This window comes from Hemiscyllium ocellatum, chromosome 20, assembly GCF_020745735.1.
Source record: "Hemiscyllium ocellatum isolate sHemOce1 chromosome 20, sHemOce1.pat.X.cur, whole genome shotgun sequence".
Classification (NCBI taxonomy): domain Eukaryota; kingdom Metazoa; phylum Chordata; class Chondrichthyes; order Orectolobiformes; family Hemiscylliidae; genus Hemiscyllium; species Hemiscyllium ocellatum.
This window is the reverse complement of record NC_083420.1, coordinates 51,740,387-51,762,811: the sequence shown is the minus strand read 5'-3', so window position 1 is coordinate 51,762,811 and position 22,425 is coordinate 51,740,387. Positions and strand designations below refer to the sequence as shown.

Genomic DNA, 22,425 nt, shown 5'->3' with positions numbered 1-22,425 from the left:
TAGGAAGAAATTTATGCATTGAGCCAGAGGAATTGGGTGAGGTATTGAATGAGCTTTTTGTATCAGTATTCATCAAGGAGAAGGACATGGATAATCCTAAGGGGAAGGGTATGTGTCAGGGGCTCTTCTGATCTATTAAATATCAATTTGCCTCTTTTGATTTTGAGTCCTGCTGAGTTTCATCCTTCAGTTTATATTTCATATCTCCAGCATTTGCAATACATTGCTGGTATTTTGACCTATGATTTCAAAGCTGGTTACTGATGTCTTCTTGGTATTCCTGGCTACTGATCTTCCTCATGACAGAAATTTCATCAGCAGCCAGTCACCTTGTCAATAATGGTCCCGAACTGAGAGAAATCAATCAAATTTGGGTCAGATTTAGACTAATATCTGGCCCTGAACCAGAACTTTACCATATCGAAAGAATGCCATTTACATTTACCCTACCATAATTATTCTGCCATTTACTGATGTTCAGTTGTATAAACTAGGCTTTAGTGAAAATTAAAAAGGGACCCAATGATCGTACTGAGGAATCTGGATTCAGTTTCACCTGAATAAGATCTTATCTTCTAAACAAAGTTGATAAAATTAAGGATAAAATGCACCTAAAGTATTAATCAGATTCTGGGCTTGAGCACACAGGTATAACACACATTATCACTCTCTAAAAAGGAGATAGTGAAGTCCCTTCTGCATTAAGTTTTCTACCTGACCATTCATTCCTCATGACAAATCTTCAATATTCAAAAATAGCCAATTGTGCACAGCCAATTCAATGCGAAATTTGGATCTTGGAAAAGATTTTTTTTCTGTTATTTCCAAACCAATATCCTTATGGTTTACAGATATGACCGGGTGGCACGGTGGCACAGTGGTTAGCACTGCTGCCTCACAGCGCCAGGGACCTGGGTTCAATTCCCACCTCAGGCAACTGTCTGTGTGGAGTTTGCACATTCTCCCCGTGTCTGCGTGGGTTTCCTCCGGGTGCTCCGGTTTCCTCCCACAGTCCAAAGATGTGCGGGTCAGGTGAATTGGCCATGCTAAATTGCCTGTAGTGTTAGGCAAGGGGTAAATGTAGGGGTATGGGTGGGTTGCGCTTTGGCAGGTCGGTGTGGACTTGTTGGGCCGAAGGGCCTGTTTCCACACTGTAAGTAATCTAAATACTTTCTACAGGTAAATAACTTTCACAGATTTCTATTAAAACACTCAGTGAAGTAATAATACTGTTTCCTTTGAATCTCCACACTTGCCATTATTCAAAATGGCTATTCATATTATATATTACCTTCGCATTGACCTTCTCCAGCGACTCCTCAAATTTCGATAGACTGATCTTCTGTATGAATAATATGGTAGCATTGACATCAGAGAGACTCACAGGCTTCATGACAGCAAAACATTCGAAGATCGAGGCCAAATTGCCGCTGTTTAACTTTGCCAGCAAGTGACACTGAAAGGAAAAAACACACATGGGAGCATTCACAACAAGAATGTACAAGAAAAAAGTTACAAAACAATAAAGTTTCATGAAAGGATAGTGAAGGCGCCATGTGAGAATTGCAATGAGGGATGCACTGGCAATTGGCTCATGGAACGAAATAAACAATCAGAGTCTGGAAGTTTCCACATTTTGAGAATGTCAAAATGTGGAAAATATATTTTAAAAGCTTTTGTTGGTGAAGGCCTGCATTAATCTCTTTGAAGGCCTAGTCATGCTGTATGTAGGAGTACTTCACCAGAATGTAGCAAGCAGCAGATGCCTTAGGGAAAACAAACATTGAAAGGGCTCCTCAAACAGATTTTGGATATATCTGTGTATACAAACCACTAAGGTGGACATTCTAATTGTTTATCTTTACCAATCTTGCATACAGCCCACATCTAGGTCGTATGATGTGTTTCACTTTTACATTCATAGGATACTAGTGTAATGGGCAGGGGCAGAATTTATTCCCAGTCCCTAGTTGCTCTTCAGGAGGTGAGATGCACTATTTCCATGAACTGCTGCCATCTGTGAGTGTGTATTGCATGTTGTTATAGTGGTTTTGCCAGAATGAATGGCTCACTGGCTATTGCAAAAGGCAGCTAAGATTCAGCACACACTGCTGTGATTCAAATTCACAAACAAAACTGACTATATTCTTCCTCAAAGGGCATAAGTTTGGTTTCTTTTCAATTAATTCAGAAGATATGATAGTCATTGGTTAGACAAACATTTATTGTTCATCCTTAAGGACAGCAGACTTCCTTCCTTACTGTCCAAATAGGATTTTGCAACCATCAACAACGGTTACTTGAGTGCCAGTAAGCCAGATTTTAATTGAAATTGAATGCCACTATCTGTCTTGGTGGGATTCAAGCCCATGGCCCCTGAAATAACTCCACTGAGGCTGGTATGCTGACACCAAAAGTCATCCTTTATTTACCTGCGCACAGTGCACAGGCTCTGACCAGCGAATACACAGCCAGAGTGTCCCTAGAGTGAGGAGAATCCCTGAGACTCCTGTTTATTTTTTTTAAATTTGGTCAGATTTATTTAAATTGCGGTATCTTTAACAATTGAAGTAGTTAGCTTCTCGGTGCTTCCCACAAGAAAGGGAAATAAATTGTCCAATTATGCAATCATTCCTTGAAATCTACAGAATATACAGGGACTAATTCCGTATATCAATTCCTGATGTTGCATTATAAGTGACACTGACACAGAAAAGGTTGGCACCTATAATTTACACATACGGGAATATTACACCTAATATTTCACTACTGTTAGAAAACTGATCAAGTTATGTTTAAATTAATTGAATTCAATTTTGTACAATATACAATTCACAATTAAGGACTAAATGTAAAATACTAAACAACCCACAAAGAGGACAGTTACTTACGTATTAGACCAGACAAATAGATGCTTTGAACAACAGATATTTTCCTTTATGAAAATTAATTTAGCTTTTATAATATGAAGTTTAGAGGAAAAAAGATGTGGCAAAAGACAACTGGATAGTAATTACATTAGACTATAACTAAGGCCAAATGTACAATGTTACATACTAACTCTGGGGAAAAAAGGTCTGTTGCAAACTGTGTGGGAGGCAGTTAATAGATCTGAATATCTATTGATGACCAATAACTCAAACAGGAATAAAAAGCTCATTTCACTTGATTGTGAAACATCTTTCAAACCTGCAGACCCTCATATTTTCTATGAGAAATTAAGATTATCTTCAATTCTTCATAAACAGAAAAACAATATCCATTAGTCAAAGAGATGAACTGCATTCTACTGTTGTCAGTCCTAAATATAGTTATTCTGTTCCTTTGACAAAACCAACTATTGTTGGTCAAAGCGTGCATCCATGAAGCTTGTACCCTATCTTAGAACATAGAACATAGAAAAATACAGCGCAGTACAGGCCCTTCGGCCCTCGATGTTGCGCCCATCCAAGCCCACCTAACCTACACTAGCCCACTATCCTCCATATGTCTATCCAATGCCCGTTTAAATGCCCATAAAGAGGGAGAGTCCACCACTGCTACTGGCAGGGCATTCCATGAACTCACGACTCGCTGGGTAAAGAATCTACCCCTAACATCTGTCCTATACCTACCACCCCTTAATTTAAAGCTATGCCCCCTCGTAATATCTGACTCCATACGTGGAAAAAGGTTCTCATGGTCAACCCTATCTAAACCCCTAATCATCTTGTATACCTCTACCAAGTCACCCCTAAACCTTCTTTTCTCCAATGAAAACAGCCCCAAGTGCCTCAGCCTTTCCTCATACGATCTTCCTCCCATACCAGGCAACATCCTGGTAAACCTCCTCTGCACCCGTTCCAGTGCCTCCACATCCTTCCTATAGTATGGTGACCAAAACTGCACACAATACTCCAGATGAGGCCACACCAGAGTCTTATCTTGGTCACCAGTGCCACTGAACCAGGCTCTTTTCCTTCCACTGGAGTGTGGAAAAGAGTTTCATGTTCACATGGATCAAATCTTGCTCCAAGAGGGTCCAACTTGATGAGACCACGCTTGCAAAACACTTTCTGAAGTTGTCCTTCGGTCATGATTAGACCTTCATAAAGGTTCTTCAAGTGTGGGTTCAGTCCTGAGATCTCTTCTTTCGGCACACTTTCTGTTGCTTTTTCAAGAATATCTTCCACCTCCAACAGGTCTTTACAGAATCCTTGAATACCATATAATTTAGCTTCTTCAACCAGTTTTTTGGCTCCTTTGATGTATATTTTCAGCATCTGCTAGTGCTCGTTTATACTTGTCTGTAAAGGTCCTTCAGTTGCTCCTCGAGCTTATTCTTTTCCTCCACAAGTATTTTCTCTGCTGGGCTGGGTTCTGCTTTGTCTGCATTCTGAATCTGGCTTTGGTCATCATCGTGGCTTTGTCCAGCGTTTTTCTGTTGAGTTGCTGTACAGGAAAATCTGTGGAGAGCGAAGCCGCGGCCGTTCCAGCCCGAGCAGCTCTGACCACTGTGGAGAGCGCAAGGCCCCTATCCCAGCCCGGGCAGGCTCTAACGGCCACGGAGAGCGCGAGGAGACTCCTGTTTATTTTTTTATAGTGAACAGGATGCCTAACACTCCTGTTCTTTTTTTTTCCAGCGTGAGTAGGAAATCTGATTCTCCAGTTTTTTTTACCCTCACACTACTGCCCAACTGCGGTAGTTCTTATTTTTCCCCAGCACCCATGGTGTGTGTGTGCAGGTGTGAGACACAGTGAGAGACACAAGGTGGACGAATCTTTATTCAGAGACTCCTGGGTTTTTTTTCTTTGCGATGTTAGCTGCCGGTATGCCCCAAGATACGACATGGTCATGCGGCAGTGTACTTCAAGAGGATCAGAGAAGCACCGTGGGATTGGAGAGGCTGGAAAATGTCCGATGCTAAAGTCCATGCCTCTGGTGTGGGTGTGGCCGCTGCCCAAGGAGCATGCCCTGAGATGCTGGGGCTGCGTGGATAAAATGGAGGTCTGAAGCTGAAGTCATAGGTACACTGAATTTACTCCACAGAGACAGGTATCCCGTGCCAAATGGAGAGTCCTCGACACTAATTCAGCTCCCTCAGCGCCAGCTCTCAGGGTGAGAAGAACTTTAACACTCTTGTTTTTTTTTCTATTTTTTTTTAAGGAGGAGAGTCCGAGCACACACACTGGTCCAGCTCCCTCAAGAGCCAGCTCTCAGAGTGAAACAACCCTCTGTCACTCCTGTTTATTTTAAAAAAAATTTTTTTAATGTCCCATGTTGTGTGTGTGCAAGTGTGAGACACAGTGAGAGACACAAGGTGCACGAATCTTTATGCAGAGACTCCTGTTTATACCTGTCAGGTACCAGACCTGTTTGGTCCAGGTTAACAGCCCAATCATGGAACTCGTACTCAGTGCAATCCACGTGGCCAACCTCACTCCAACCATTTCATCCCTAGAACATTGGCCTGTGGTTCTGCATTACTAGTCCAGCTATGTTACCATCTACCACTATCTCCCTGTCACTGAACAAGATTGTTTTTAAATAAATATCCGATAGTTTCATGATCATGATCACCTTTTTATTGCAATTTAAATGCCACAGGTGTCAAAATTTGAACTCCTAACTCTGGACCTTTAGCCTTGACCTCCGTTTTGTTGATGCAGCAACACAAACATTATGTTACCAAATTCCCTACAAATGCTGTGCTTCCAGCCGTAATATTACAGATATAGGAGGCTGCTGTGTACACATCGTTTAATAACACGATAATCAGAAAGGAGTGCGATAGGCTCTTGAGAAAAGTTTAAAATGTGAAGTCACGGGATGTGTATTTTAGAACAATGGTTACACATGTTAAAGGAGTCCAATAATTTTGTTGTTCTGGCATTAATTGGCATTTTGCTCACTGTATGTATGGATTTACCTTCCTATTTTGATCCTTCTTTGTCTCAGTGTCTGATTAAAGTATTACATAAACACAAGTATCCCTGTTGCTCAATATTTACTCCTCATGATCAATAAGTTTCAACTTGGATGTTTCTGTATTTCCTTATCATTTTAATTTTTTTCTCTACAAAATGGGAGAAAGGGGTGAAAATTAGAGAGTCTAAAATGTCTAATTCACATTGCTAAATGTTGTCAGATTTCTTTCCAATGCAGCCGCAATTGTCTGCCAGGCAATTACTGTCAGCTTCATTAACCAAGACCAAGATATAAGATTACACATTCCTACTCTTCACTGGTAATGCCCATACCTGAACACACGCATATTGGGAGACGGTGAAGATACAGTAATCACTTAGGATGCCAGAACGTAGTTTGGATTCCAGTGCCATGCTGTAAGGAAATAATTGTTTTAGATAATAATATGTGAATGCAAGATACACCTGTGTATATAATATAGGGTAGATAGTTAGAATTTTAAAAAACTGAGGTTAGATTTAATTCATTGCATTTGATGTCATAACTTTTCGCATTATAATTTTCCCATTTGTGATCTAAAGTTCATGTGCTAACTGTAACCTGCATTTTGGTACTTTATTTATTCATTTGCAGGATGAGGGCGTCGCTGGCTAGGAACTAGAATTCTGCAGTTATTAAGGTCAGATTGAGCCCAGCACGTGGTAAACTGGATTCCCCAGATAAACATTCAAGGCCCAACTTTAACTCAGGGAAGGATCAGTCAGTTTGTGTCAGGTCCTGGACTACAAGGCCTGGACAGCTTTCCTCACTTGGACTTCACTTAAATATTGAAGTCTGAAGTCCCACACAGAGCTGGGCGACATTGTCAGGTCAGTGGGGAATGTTATTTTGGGCAGGTGACTGTCACAGCCAGGTGGCCAGATGAACAGTGCACTGTAGTCAGGTGTAATAGAGGCTGATTTCCATCAGGGATTGAAGGAGAGAAGTATATATAAAGCAAGACCCAAGGATGTCCTTGGGAGCTGGGGAAGTCCAACCTCTTGTGGCCTGAAATTTAAAATGAAACCACAATTTGTACTTTCCGTGCTGGGACTCAATTGTCTTTTGAGCCAGCTGTCAGCAGAGCTGACCTGACATAGAATCCACCAACACTTCCACAAAGGCATTTTTAAAATTAATTTGTGGGAAGTGGGTGTCACTGGCTGACCAGCATTTATTGCCCATCCCTAGTTGCCCTTGAGAAAGTGGTGGTGAACTGCCTTCTTGAACCACTGCAGTCCACCTGCTGTGGATTGACCCACAATGCTGTTGGGGAGGATGGAATCAGGACCAAGAGCCAATAATGTCACTGGAAATCAAACTGCATATTTAGTAGCATCCCGACGGTATGGGAACTATTGTCCTTTCTCCTTACAATTTAAAACTTAGTAGATTAAGATAAAGGCATTGGGTAACCTCTCTTCCCCAGCAGTGAGGTGTTAAAAAGTTGGCCAGCTGATCTAGCCCCAGCCTTTACATATGAAAGTTGTGAACAGCTTTACACCCAAACATCAGCATTCTATCAAGGAGAAATGTTGCCCTCATAATGATGGAGTACTGGAACTTAAAGATCAATTAATGTCATGATAGTTGATCCTTCAACATACCTATTGGTGCCTTCACATATTTGCTGTTCTATAACAGGGAAGTAAAGGGAAAATGATTAATTACAAAATTCGGGCAAATCCCCAAAACTGAAACAGTCTTCAAAAATCATATGAAAGTCACTCCCACTTACCATCTGGGAAAAGGCCATTGCACTAAGAAGGAACAAGAAAATATTTTAATAATTTGTGACTGTAAGTTTAAATACATGAAGTAGAGAACTTCCTGGGGCTCTTACAAGTTCTAGCTGTTACTTCAGGAAGAGCACAGCAGAAATTCTCAGCGGAAAGGTGCCAACATTAGATGGCATATTTCCAGCATTCAGCCTATTTTCTGTCAACTTACAGCTGCAGATTGTACGAAACCCAGGCAAGTTTGAAATGGGATTATTTAAACCCTGTAAAATCGGTAACCTTTTTGACAATTTCCACTTCATGGGGCATTGGCATCAGTTTTGGAACCGGGGGGATCTGTACCGTTGGGACGGTCTCCACCTGAACCAATCTGGTACCAATGTTTTAGCGAAGAGGATAAATAGGGTGGTCAGTAGGACTTTAAACTTCTGAGTTGAGGGGAAGGGAAAGTGAAAGCGACAGGGAGCATGGAGTTAAATGGAAAGATATGCAGCAGGATAGCATGTGTGCAGGAGGATTTAAACTTGAGGCAGACTGGGAATGCAGCAAAAAGGAAGGATAACTTAGGACATCTTATGACTTCTCTAATGATAAGAAAGTTAGCATTAAGGCACTTTACCTGAATGCTCGTAGCATTCGTAACAAAGCAGATGAACTAATGGCACAGATCATCGTGAATGATTATGATGTGGTAGGCATAATAGAGACATGGTTGCAGGGGGGTCAGGACTGGCAGTTAAACATCCAAGGATTTTCAACTTATCGAAAAGACAGGGAGGCGGGCAGAAGGGGTGGGGTTGCCTTGTTAGTTAAGAACAAAATTAAATCTATGGCACTGAATGACATAGTGTTGGATGATGTGCAGTCTGTGTGGGTGGAATTGAGGAACCATAAAGGCAAAAAAACTATGTTATGTACAGGAGTTATGTACAGACCTCCTAACAGTGGTTAAGACCAGGGACGCAACATGTACCGGGAAATAGGGAAGGCATGTCAGAAAGGCAAGGTCAAGGTGATCATGGGAGACTTCAATATGCAGGTGGACTGGGTAAATAATGTTGCCAGTGGATCCAAAGAAAGGGAATTCATGGAATGCGTACAGGATGGCTCTTTGGAACAGCTTGTCATGGAGTGCACAAGGGAGCAGGCTATTCTGGACCTAGTGCTATGTAATGAACCAGACTTTATAAAAAATTTTAAAGTAAGGGAACATTTAGGAAGCAGCGATCATAATATGGTAGAGTTCAGTCTGCAGTTTGAAAGACAGAAGGCAAAATCGGATGTAATGGTGTTACAGTTAAATAAAGGTAATTATGAGGGCATGAGAGAGGAACTGACAAAAATAGACTGGAAGCAGAGCCTAGCGGGGAAGACAGTTGAACAAAAATGGCAGGGGTTTGTGGGTATAATTGAGGACACTGTACAGAGGTTCATCCCCAAGAAAAGAAAGATTATTCAGGGAGGGATTAGACAGCCATGGCTGACAAAGGAAGTCAGGAAATGTATTAAAGAAAAAGAGAGATCCTATAAAGTGGCCAAGAGCACTGGGAAATCAGAAGATTGGGAAGGCTACAAAAGCAAATAGAGGATAACAAAGTGAGAAATTAGGAAGGAGAGGATCAAATATGAAGGTAGGCTAGCCAGTAATATTAGATATGATAGTAAAAGTTTCTTTCAATACATAAGAAACAAACGACAGGCAAAAGTAGACATTGGGGCAAGGCCACTTCAAACTGATGCTGGAAGCCTAGTGATGGGAGATAAGGAAATAGCTGGAGAACTTAATAAGTACTGTGCTTCAGTCTTCACAGTGGAAGATAGGATTAATATCCCAACAATTAAAGGGAGTCAGGGGGCTGAGTTGAGTATGGTTGCCATTACAAAAGAGAAAGTGCTAGAAAAGCTAAAAGATCTTAAAATTGATAAATCTCCTGGCCCCGATGGGCTACATCCTAGAGTTCTGAGGGAGGTGGCTGAGGAAATAGCGGAGGCGTTGGTTGAGATCTTTCAAAAGTCACTGGAGTCAGGAAAAGTCCTGGATGATTGGAAGATTGCTGTTGTAACCCCCTTGTTCAAGAAAGGATCAAGACAAAAAATGGAAAATTATAGGCCAATTAGCCTAACCTCAGTTGTTGATAAAATTCTAGAATCCATCATTAAGGATGAGGTTTCTAAATTCTTGGAAGAGCAGGGTCGGATTAGAACAAGTCAACATGGATTTAGTAAGGGGAAGTCGTGCCTGACAAACCTGTTGGAATGCTTTGAAGAGGTGACAAGTAGGTTAGACCAGGGAAACCCAGTGGATGTGGTCTATCTAGACTTCCAAAAGGCATTTGATAAGGTGCCACATGGGAGGCTGCTGAGCAAGGTGAGGGCCCATGGTGTTCGAGGTGAGCTACTGGTATGGATTGAGGATTGACTGTCTGACAGAAGGCAGAGAGTTGGGATAAAAGGTTCTTTTTCGGAATGGCAGCCGGTGACAAGCGGTGTCCCACAGGGTTCAGTGTTGGGGCCACAGCTGTTCACGTTATATATTAATGATCTGGATGAAGGGACTGGGGGCATTCTAGCAAAGTTTGCCAATGATACGAAGTTAGGTGGACAGGCAGGTAGTACTGAGGAAGTGGGGAGGTTGCAGAAGGATCTAGACAGTTTGGGAGAGTGGTCCAGGAAATGGCTGATGGAATTCAATGTGAGTAAATGCGAGGTCTTGCACTTTGGAAAAAAGAATACAAGCATGGACTACTTTCTAAACGGTGAGAAAATTCATAAAGCCAAAGTACAAAGGGATCTGGGAGTGCTAGTGGAGGATTCTCTAAAGGTAAACATGCAGGTTGAGTCCATGATTAAGAAAGCAAATGCAATGTTGTCATTTATCTCAAGAGGGTTGGAATATAAAAGCACCGTTGTGCTACTGAGACTTTATAAAGCTCTGGTTAGGCCCCATTTAGAGTACTGTGTCCAGGTTTGGTCCCCACACCTCAGGAAAGACATACTGGCACTGGAACGTGTCCAGCGGAGATTCACACGGATGTTCCCTGGAATGGTAGGTCTAACATATGAGGAATGGCTGAGAATCCTGGGATTGTATTCATTAGAATTTAGAAGATTAAGGGGAGATCTAATAGAAACTTACAAGATAATACATGGCTTGGAAAGGGTGGACGCTAGGAAATTGTACCATACTAGGACCTGTGGAATTAGAGGAGGTAAATTCAGAACAGAAATGCGGAGACATTTCTTCAGCCAGAGAGTGGTGGGCCTGTGGAATTCATTGCCGCAGAGTGCAGTGGAGGCTGGGACGCTAAATGTCTTCAAGGCAGAGATTGATAAATTCTTGATGTCACAAGGAATTAAGGGCTACGGGGAGAATGCCGGTAAGTGGAGTTGAAATGTCCATGAGCCATGATTGAATGGCGGAGTGGACTCGATGGGCCGAATGGCCTTACTTCCACTCCTATGTCTTATGGTCTTACGGTCTTAAGTTCTGACTTACCACTTGAGTGTTCGCAGGTGTGACCAAAAAGGCTGGAAAAAAAGATACCAGAAAAATGCTGTTAAAAAAAATTCTCTGGAACTTGCGGGCTTTGCTTTTAATTAATACAACACATCTTAGTGAGTTGGTGAAGCAGATTTATATTTGAATTTTTTTCAAGCATGGGAGCAGCTCACCATCTCTCACTCATTATTATCCTGACTAGACTGAAAGGCTTTTATAGTGCAGTGATGGTGTCCCTACCTGTTCAAATTCTGCCTGCTCCAGAGATGTAACAAATTCACGAAACAGGTTGATTAGAAAATAATATTCACTAGACTGACTCCCTTTGGATACATTGAAAGTAGGCATTTGTTCTGATGTGATGTTAGTTCTAATACTTGTTGTTCACAAGAACCCACAGAGATTATGCAACACTATTGCCGACCTATACATAACCCTAGTGAGGGTGCTCTTATGGCGCAGTGGTAGTGTCCCTATCTATCAGTCAGAAAGTCTGGGTTCAAGTCTCACTTGCTTCAAAGCTATGTCATAACAACTCTGAACAGGTTGGTTAAAAATATCTGCATCACTTAAGTGAGCGAACGGGTTCTAATGCAATGATCTGCGTGGTTAACAGGCCTCTCTTTGACTTGGGGGTGTTGCAGCTGCCCAAAAAACTAAAATGCTACAAGATCAGATGTGGTCACCTACTTCCACTAATTTCTATGTTTTGCATTGCTATCTAATGCAGAACTGTTACTGAGGAATGGTTTTCACACAGATGGATTAGTGACCCAACAATGTTGTAGGAATTTGTGTTGGAAGATGCTGAGGTAAATTATACGCAATAGCCTTTTGACTGTTTCCTCAGACATCTGAGCCAAGTTCCAAATGTTTTACCCTATTGTTAGTAGGCCCGAACTAGCATGTACATGACCTGACTTCTGTGTACCTTGCTGTTTGTAGAGAAAGAAATGTACACATAATTTTCCATCCAAGGTATATATTACTAACCCAGATGGCGTTGATCATCAATTAAGGATAATATCAGTGAAGGAAATGACAGAAAAGGGAAACATATTATTAAAAATTCACTGATATCTAATCTGAGAATTTATCCATAAATGTCTCTTAGTTTTAGAATGCATATACATTAAAACAAGCATCAATGGATCAGCACCTCTTTACTGAAGAATACTACTTACACTATTGGCAAAGAAACAGTGATACAAATGGTGTATGCCATTCTTGGCTTATAAAAACTTGTTTCCTCTTACTATTTTCCAGCTATTGTTGCATTACACTTTCCAACAAAGTTTGTTGACAAAATAAACTTACTGATTGCGATGCTGACAAGGATAGTCCAAGGGCAAGGCCATTTTAGAACCATCTTCAGCTGCATTGTTGTGAAATGATTGTCCTTTCCAAATCAAATGCAGCTGTCCATCCTGTAAATAGAGTTATTTACAGCTTCAGTTTAACAAATATTGTGGAGGAATACAGGAACAATTGTGAAAACATACAAATTAAAGCCTATTCAAAAATGTAAGGGACGTAGAGCTTTTTTCTCAATACCTTCTAAAGAATAGGATAATGGAAATTATTGCTTGAGTAGTATTAAATCACAACAACAATTTGCATTTACCCAGCACTTTTAAAATCGTAAACAACCTCATGAAGATTAATCATGCAAATCCTGTTTAAGCGATTGTTTAAAAAATCATGCTTGAATTGAAAATCTACATCCATCTAAAATGTTCAATAGTGGTGTCAGTTGACTCTCCAGTTGTCACCTCATCAAATAACTCAATTAAGTTTGACAAACATGACCTGTCCCTGACAAAGCCATGTGGACTGTTCAATATTAAGTTAGCTTTCTCAAGGTGTATCTTTACCTTCTCCCTTTTTACAGCCTCCATCAGTTTTCCCACGATTGATATCAAGCTGACAGGTCTGTAGATTCCTGGGTTATCCTTTCCCCCTTTCTTAAACAATGGCGTCACATTTTCAATCCTCCAGTTCCCTAAGACTAATACTGTATTCAGAGAGGCCTGGGAAATTTCTGCGAATAGCTCCATAATATGCTGCCTTCCCTCCCTCAGCAATCTAGGATGCATCCCAACCGGGCCTGGTGACTTCTCTACCTGGTGTACTGCCAGCCTTTTTAGCACCTCTTCGTTACATATCACTGTGATGCTCAGTTGCTCAACGCCCACATTTTCAATGAGGCCATTGTCACCATTTTCTAATTTGGCAAGGACAGAAGCAAAATATTCATTTAGTTCCTCTGCCATATCCTTTGCTTCAGTGAGCAGCTTACCCAGCTTGCCCTTTATGGGCCCCACTCTATCCTTTACTATTTCCTTCCTATTAATATGTGGAAGAACATTCTACTATGTGTTTTAGCGCAGTTTGGGATCCTTTCCTCATGCTTCCTCCTAGCCTTTCTTATTCCAGCGTTGGCCTCTCTCCTGCATTTGAGCTACTCTTCCTGATTTCTGTTGCTATTATTATTCTGGTATGCATCACATGCTGCCTTTCTCTTCCTTATTTTCTCATCAATATCCTTAGTCATCCGGGGTTTTCTAGCACCAGAAATGTTTGCAACATGAGAAGCATGCCCCAAACAGAATACCTTGGAAAAAAGTACTAATCGGACTAAAGACTGACAAGTCTACTGAACCTGATGGCCAGCAACCTAGGAGCCTTTGCGGAGGCTACAGCAATAATAAACACAATGGTTATAATCTTCCAAAATTCCTTGGATTCTAGAAAACACTTAGTGAATTGGATAAGGTAACATCTCTATTTCAGAATGGAGGGAGGCAAGAGCAAAAGATTACAAGTCCACTTAGCCTAATATTTGTTGTTGGGAAAATTCTGAAATACCATTATTGAAGAAGTGGTACCTGGATATTTAGAAAAATCTTAATACAATCTTGCGGAGACAATTTGTAAGGGAAGTCAAGTTTGAAAGGTTTATCAGTGTTCTCCGGGAATTTAATAAGCAAGTTGGAGAAAAGAGAACCAGGAGATACTGTGTATTTGGATTTTCATAGACATTGATGAGCTGTCATATCATTGGTTATTGCACAAGATAACAGATTGTGTCAGAGATAATCAATTCGCATAAATTGGGTGTTTTTCCCATCAAACAAGAAACAGAGACTCAGTGTTGTTGAACAGAGAGATCGGTTCAAGTACATAGTTCCTTGAAAGTTGTGTTGCAGGTTGGTGAAGAAGGCATTTGACACGCTTGCCTTCATTGGTCAGAGTATTGAGTATAGGAGTTGGGATGTCATGTTGCAGCTGTGTAAGATATTGATGAGGCCACTTTTGGAGTACTACATACAGTTCTGACCGCCCTGGTCTGGGAAGGACATTATTTAATTGGAACAGGTAATAGAAAAAAATTGCAAGGACGTTACCAGGACTAGTAGGTTTAGGTTATGAAGAGAGGCTGGATAGGCTGGGACTTTTTCCACTGGAGCATAGGACATTGAGAGGTGATCTTATGATTATATTAGATTCCCTACAGTGTGGAAACAGGCCCTTCGGCCCAACAACTCCACACCGACCCTTCGAAGAGTAATTCACCCAGACCCGTTTTCCTCTGACAAATGCACCTGTAGAGGTTCAGAAAATCATAAGGGACATACATAAGATGAATGGAAAAGGTTTTTTTTCCCCAGGGCAGGGGAGTTCAAAACTAGAGGACATAGGTTTAAAGTGAGAGGGGAATGATTTAAAATAAACCTGAGTGGAATCTTTTTATACAGAGCGTGGTGTGTATATGGAACAAACTGCCAGTGGAAGTGGTAAATGCAGGTGCAATTACAACATTTAAAAGACATTTGGACAGGTACATGGATAGGAAAGATTTAGAGAGATATGGGCCAAATGGGACTAGTTTAATTTGGGGAACCTAGTCAGAATAGATGAGTTGAACCGAAGGGTCTGTATCCATGCTGTATGATGCTATGACTCTAATAAATGGGCCATTTTCATGTTAGCAAACTTAAGTAGTGGTGTGCCATAAGAACTGATCATGTATGTATTGTCAATACATACATTGAGAATATTATGTATTTCAGGCAATAGGTGAGAAATCACATTGTGAGGAGCATTCAAGGAGTCAGCAAGTAGATAGTTTAAGTCACCTCTGGCAGACAAGAACATAATATGGGAAAATGTAAAGTAGTCCAACTTTGGCAAGGAGAAAAGGAGATTCTTAAATACAAAGATGGATTCTTAAGGGTTCTGATAGACATGGACTTTAATGAAAAGCCTATGTTAACTTTCGGAACAAGCTTCTCACAGGCAGCTCAGCGAGATTCACACTAGTGAGTTGACAATTAAGACATATTATTGCATGTTAAATGCCTTGATGATATCCAACTAGGCTCAATAATGTTCAGCTTCCCATCTGACCAAACTCATCAGGCAAACTCAATGGTGAGAAAACTTGACATGGAAATCTGAGCAGCTATCTGCCAAATTCAGCTTACCGCTTAGTCCATGTTGCATTCAATGAAACTGTAGCTCAGGACAGTATCCATAGGCACCCTTCTATCTGGGACATTGGCATCCAGCGTCTGCCAACCTATCATGACTTTAATGGCACTTCTCTGATACACTTGCAAGTCACTTAGGAAGTACAGGTTCACAATGCAGGGTACACCAGCAACTACAGCAGGGACACTTTGCACATACAGGGATGGACGCTGCTCAAGCATTGAAGTGGACTGCATCTTAAGGCTGCTAGTTTGCTCTTTCAGTGCTCCTTTACTTAGCACCTACCTGCATTCTCACGGCATCATGCCTACCCCATGTCATGTCCGTTAGTGCACTGGCACATCAGCCAGAGCCAAGAGGCTGTCACTACTGCTGTACTACTTCAGACACATGCAAACTGGCAATTTGTCCATAGGGCAAAGGCAAGTGTTACCAAAGACAGCAGAAGTAAACATGTTGATAGAATTCCTCCTTCCCAACACTAAATGGGAAATCATGAAATATTAGGCAATGTGTGACTTCTGCAGAAACTTTGCAGCAAACATCAGCACAATAGCTGTCCGCCCAATTTATTTATTGCAAAAACTGGCATAGGTAATGTATTCAAAAGTGTTCTGCGGAATTGCTGAGAACTTGATCACAATACTAACCAGCCAATCAGGATTGGAGTGTCCCTGATTTCACTAAACCCTTTTAAAGTGTGATTGATGCTATTGACTTGGGCTGGAGGTGTTTTTATGCAAGAATCTAGAAGAGGCATAGAGAAGCCAGTAGGGCGTTTTTCTATGTAATACAATTGACATCAGAAAAAATATTCTACCGTAGGAAAAGAGCTTGGAGATTGAAATGTTTTAGAACCAAAACAAAGTTGAAATCCATCACAGCCCCAAATAAATAAACACCAAGCATAAAAGAGACCTTGGAGTGCAGGCTCACAGCTCCTTCAAAGTGGAGTCGCAGGTAGATAGGATAGTGAAGAAAGCATCTGGTATGCTTTCCTTTATTGGTCAGAGTATTGAGTACAGAAATTGGGAGGTCATGTCGCGGCTGTATAAGACATTGGTGAGGCCACTGTTGGAATCTGGTCTCCTTCCTATCAGAAAGATGTTGTCAAACTTGAAAGGATTCAGAAAAGATTTACAATGATGTTGCCAGGGTTGGAGGACCTGGGTTCAATCCCTGTCTCGGGCAAGTGCCTATGTGGAGTTTGCATATTTTCCCCGTGTCTGTGTGGGATTCCTCTGGGTGCTCCGGTTTCTTCCCACAGTCCAAAGATGTGCAGACTAGGTGAATTGGCCATGCTAATTTGCCCGTAGTCTTAGTTGTGGGAGTAAATGCAGGGGAATGGATCTGGGTGGATTGTTCTTCAGGGGTCAGTGTGGACTTGTTGGGCTGAAAGGCCTGTTTACACACTGTAGGGAATCTAATCTATAATCCCTTAGTCTTTGTCATAGGGTTTAAGAATCAAAATGTTAGTCTGTCTTGGTAGAGTTTGCTAATTCAGTCTTATAACAAAAGATTTTCTATACTTCTGGAAAAGATAGCGTATCAGCAATGATGCTGTCTAGAAATTAATGGTTGGAATAATTTGGCGATTGAATAGGTTATAAGAAATTGATCATGCAAAATAAATCGATGGGAATGGATAACTTAAGTTTTTTATGTGTATTCATGTTGTATCCATTTTCATGAGTACATCATAATAATGTGCATTTGAAAATGGCATTTTGTTTTCCAAAGGTGAAGGCATGCTTGGAATATATGTTTTTATTTATGAACTATGTGAAAAAGCAAATAATACAGAATTGTTTTGGACACTTCTTGAATCTACAAGAGTTCTTAATCATATGGTTTCTCGGAAATGAAGTGAAGTGACTTGTGGTTGCCTACTGTTTACAGAAAGTGGTGATCTTCGGAAAAAGGTGAGAGCTTTTAGGGAGATATTAGATGAGGGTTATGGTAATTATTTGCTGAAAAAAACTAGTTTTGAAAACACTATAGGGGTCACTATTCTAATGGTTGCATAGCAACTCTTTCTGGACTTTGTTGCATTTTCACAGACATACGTAGTCATTTGGAAGAAAATTCCAAGGACTGCAAATCTCTCTCCTTTTCTCAGTAAAAATTTATGCAAACCTGGTAAAGTTCCAATTCTTGGTATTTCTGACAACCTTATAAACCCAAAATGGTGAACTGTGACCACTTGCCAAAGTTCAGAGAGACTTCGCACATAGCCATTAAACCTTTCCTAATTTGTTTTTACATCCTTGGCTAGTTTTCTCTCTCACTTATTTTTCTTTCTTTATTAACCTCTTTGTCATCCTGGGCTGAAATCTAAAAGTCTCACAATCCTCAGGCTTAGCACCCTTTTTAACAAAAATTGCTTCTTTTAATCCAATATTATCTTAAAATTCTCCTTTAACTTAGTTGGATGACTTTCCCATTACGTTTTTAGCCTTAAAAGAAAATGGAGGAAGGGCATCCAGGAAGGCGTTGAGCACCTTGAGACTTGCATTGGGAAAAGCAGAAACCAGACGGAAACAGCAAAAGGAGCACAATGCCACACCAATACCTTACCCACCTCTTCCCATGACCACCTTCTGTCCCAAGTGTAACAGAGCCTGTGGGAGTCACATTGGTCTATACAGCCACCTACAGACTCACCCTGAGTGTGGAAGAAAGTCGTCTTTGTCTGTGAGGAACCGCTGAAGATGAGAGGGAGACAACTGGTGGTGGTTTAACCTGAGGGTCATCATGCTTCAGGTGAGGGGAGAGTTTGGGAAGGACAGTTCTTCACGCAAATCTCAACTGGTGTGTGAATTGAACTCACACTGTTGGCATCACTTTGCAACGCAAATCAGCCATCCAGCCAACTGAACTAGCATGTACTCAATGTAGGATAAAAGTATACGAAATGAAATATTGTGTCATTGTGATAAAGGAATAGCAATAATCATGGGTAACTTTAACCTATATGTAAACTGGAAACATCAGATTACCATTCTGGAACCGACCAGATAGTACGTTATATTAGATTTGGTATTGTGTAATGTGATAGGATTTATTAATGACCTCAGAGTAAAGACACTTTGAAAGGGAGAGTATGGAGTTTAAGACTAGTGTTTTAAACATAAATAAACATAAATATGTGGGCTGAGCTGAGCTGGCTGAAGCGAACCAGCATATTAAGCCAAGGGTTTAAGTCAATAGAGACCAAAGCCAGATATTTAAGGTGATATTTCAAAATAATTATGCTCTGACTATAATGAGCAATTCTAAAATGGGGAACCCATTATCCATGATCATTTTGGTAAGAAGAACAAGAAGCAGAGCATTACTTAAATAGAAAAGGATTGTAGAATTCCGAGGTACAATGGGGCTATGGTGCTGAAGTACATGGGTCACAAAGTGTTAGAATTTAACTAGAAAGTGTAATCAAGACACCTAGTCAGAGTCCATCCTTTGTTACAAGTGGAATAAATATAAGGATGTTATGTCTTAGGTTGGCCATTGGTGAGACCACATCTAAACTAGAGAGGGCAGTTTTAGTTTCCTTATTTAAAGAAAAATGGTAACGCATTGGAGCTGGCTGGAAAAGGTTTATCAGATTAATGCCTGGAATGATCAGGTTGTCTTCTCAGGATAGGTTGGACAGGTTGGGTTTGGTTCGGTTTTACTCGCATTTAGAAGAGAGAGGGGTGGCAAGGTGAACATGGAAAATGCATGATGAGGAGGTGCCGGAGTTGGACTGGGTGGACAAAGTGAAAAATCACACAATACCAGGTTATAGTCCAACAGGTTTATTTGGAAGCACTAGCTTTAGGAGTGCTCCATAATCTGGTGTTATGTGACTTTAACATGGGAAATATATTTCCTCTTCCTCTTGATCTCAAGGGAACTAGGGACTGCCCTTTCAGGACAAACTGAAAATAAATTTTATCTCTTACTAGTTTACAATCATAGAGCAATAGAGCTACACAACATGGAAACAGACTCTTTGGTCTAACTCATCCAAGCTGACCAGATATCCTAAATTAATCTCGGATTTGCCAGCATTTGATTCATATCCCTCTAAACCCTGCCCATCCAGGTGCCTTTTAGATATTGTAATTGTACCAGCCTCCACCACTTCCTCTGGCAGCTCATTCCATATACGCACCACCCTCTGCATGAAAAAGTTGCCTCTCAGGTTCGTCTCCTTATAGCTTGTGTGACTTTGGAACCCTGCCTTAGAAGGCATTAGAAGTGAGCTGATTTGATAACATTAAGAGAGATGTGGATAGATTCTTGTTAGGAAATGGATGAAAGATTATTGGGAATAGATGGGTATGTGAAATTTGGAACACAAACAGATCAGGCATTAGCTATTGAAAGGTCTAGTAGTCTCGAGGGATTGAATGGTCTACCTCTGTTCCCTATCCCATATGTTAGCGTATAAAGATAAAAGTACCCATGATGATTTTATTGCCATTCCTACAGGTATTTTCTAAATGATCTATTGCACATTTCTGGAGTTGGTGAGACTTGAACCCAATTTTCCTGGCTCAGAGGTAAGGACACTACCACTGTATCCACTCGCTGCATCATCAATACTCAATAGCAACAGTGTACTATCTAAAGTGTGCACTGCAGAAATTCAGCAAAGATCCTTAGACAGCACCTTCCAAACCCACAATCACTTCCATCTAGAAGGATAAGGACAACTGTTACACTGGGAGACCACCACCTTTAAGTTCCCATCCAAGACACTCACCATCTTGACTTGCAAATATATCTTTGAGGGTATCGTGGGTCTATTTGCTGCACATGGACGGCAGCAGTTCACCACCACCTTCTCAATGTCAACATTTGAGCAGGCAATATATGCTGGCCCAGCCAGTGATGCCTACATCCCAAGAGTGAATAAAAACACAACAACCCTCATCACAATTGTTGCATGCACTTTTAATTGCCCTAATCATACATGGCTTGATGTGACCACTTTGTTCAGGGAATCTATAAACTACAGCAGCACTCGGTTCTGCACTTTATTGTATCTTAGTTGCAGTCAAAATTATTCTGCGTCTTGATTTTCTGAATTAAGATCCTTTCTGTCTCCTGTTCTTTTTATCTAATCCCATTAAAATGGCTAACCACAAATCTCACTTTCTATTTTGGTTAACTTGCTTCCCAACGTTGGGTTTACTGGACAATCTCAGATGGTATGCCAGGGTCATGCAAATCTTATTTAATCCATGAGCAACCATTAAAATCTGAATGGGATTAATTGAAAAGTCGCTTATTCATTAACCTAAAGTCCAACGACCTGAATGTCCCACCAGCAGCAGCTAGAATTCTCACTTCAGGTCCTTACTGCCCTCAGTTTGATTAGCGAAAGGTTTCTCTATGCTGAGAATCATAGAATCCATACACTTGGCCCATTATTACAACATTGTTATATTTTCCCCAGACCTCATTAGATACTAGTGACACATTATGCTTTGTTCTTTTCTCATCTACTCTGTTTACTTTTACTATGCTGATACGCTTGATGTTTCTCTTTCTGTTTTTGAAATTATTCCCTCTTGAAGCAACCCATTCCCATTTTTTAACACAATCAAAATTCTAGCTATTTTAAAAGCTAAAGTGTTCCCATTTTAAGTAGTATCAATTCACACAGAAGTGTCTTCCCAGTATTGGTGTCAAAGATCACAAATCGAAACCCTTGTCTTTCACGTCACTAATTCAGTCATGCATTTAATATTCTGATTAGTTTGGCCCTGTGCCAACATTTTTGTGATTCAGGAAACAATCCAAAGCCATTGAGGGTCTGTATTTCAGTTTGGTCTTAGCTCCTCAATGACTAACTCAACAGAATCCTTTTTCTAATTTCTACCCACGTCATTGGTTATTTCATGGACTGCAGCAACTAAACTTTCCTCCTCCCATCTCAATTTCTTTTTCCGCAGTTGAAAGGAAATGTCTTCAGCCCCAGCACCTAACAAGCAAATTCCCAGTCATTACAGTTACCACAAACACTGTCTATCCTCCCTGTCTGTATCGCTCCCTGTCACTATCACATTCCTTTTAATGCCTTCCTTTGAATACCATAGCGCTCACCCAACCTGGACACAGTGCCCCCATCCACATTGACAGGCAGGAACCTCACACCTGTTGGACAAGAGCAAAGATCGAGCCTCCTCCAACACTGCACCTGGGTTCCCTTTATTGGCCTAACTTATCAGGCTTTGACCACTAATCAAAAATGCACCACTACCCAACCTATGTTTGTTTGAGTGATCAGATTGTCCCAATAACTCTCCCATTTTCTGGTGTCCCACTGTGTTTGAACCCTAGACTCCAGGATAGCAACTCTGGTCCTCATATATATATTTAACAAATATAGTCATGTTTTCAGTTTCTTTTTACTAACCACTTCATCTGCTTTAAATTACAGGCAAGTTAAATTCAACATTTATAATTACATGCAAGTTAAGTTAAACATCTACCTGTATCTTATCCCTAGTTGCCCTTCAATGTTGATTGATAAATAAATACTAGCCAGGGCTCTTGGCTATGCTCACCTGCTCTGAAAGCTCTAATATTCAGACACGGTGCGCAAATAGTTCCTAATAATTTAGATAAATTGAATGGATTTCCAGTGTTGAATTGCAAACATTGCTCACTTCTCAATAGAGTCATTCACAATGGAAACAGACCCTTCGGTAATGATCACAGTTCAAGAGATTTAACACCCTGGAATTCTA

At 40.8% G+C, this 22,425-nt stretch overlaps 1 protein-coding gene and 1 pseudogene across 1 annotated transcript in view; both read right to left on the bottom strand.

Moving 5' to 3' along the window:
* Nucleotides 1–12,573, bottom strand: part of LOC132825288 (uncharacterized) — a 64,072-nt gene extending 51,499 nt beyond the window's left edge. Inside the window, exons 1-6 of the mRNA XM_060840392.1 lie at nt 12,503–12,573; nt 11,183–11,214; nt 7,686–7,707; nt 7,555–7,582; nt 6,241–6,322; nt 1,292–1,456 (exon numbers count right to left, since the gene is read on the bottom strand). Of these exons, the coding sequence (XP_060696375.1) occupies nt 1,292–1,456; nt 6,241–6,322; nt 7,555–7,582; nt 7,686–7,707; nt 11,183–11,214; nt 12,503–12,566 (393 nt within the window). The 5' untranslated portion in view covers nt 12,567–12,573. The remainder of the gene's footprint in view (nt 1–1,291; nt 1,457–6,240; nt 6,323–7,554; nt 7,583–7,685; nt 7,708–11,182; nt 11,215–12,502) is intronic.
* Nucleotides 1,739–5,430, bottom strand: LOC132825552 (grpE protein homolog 1, mitochondrial-like; annotated as a pseudogene).
* Nucleotides 12,574–22,425: the final 9,852 nt, after the last annotated feature.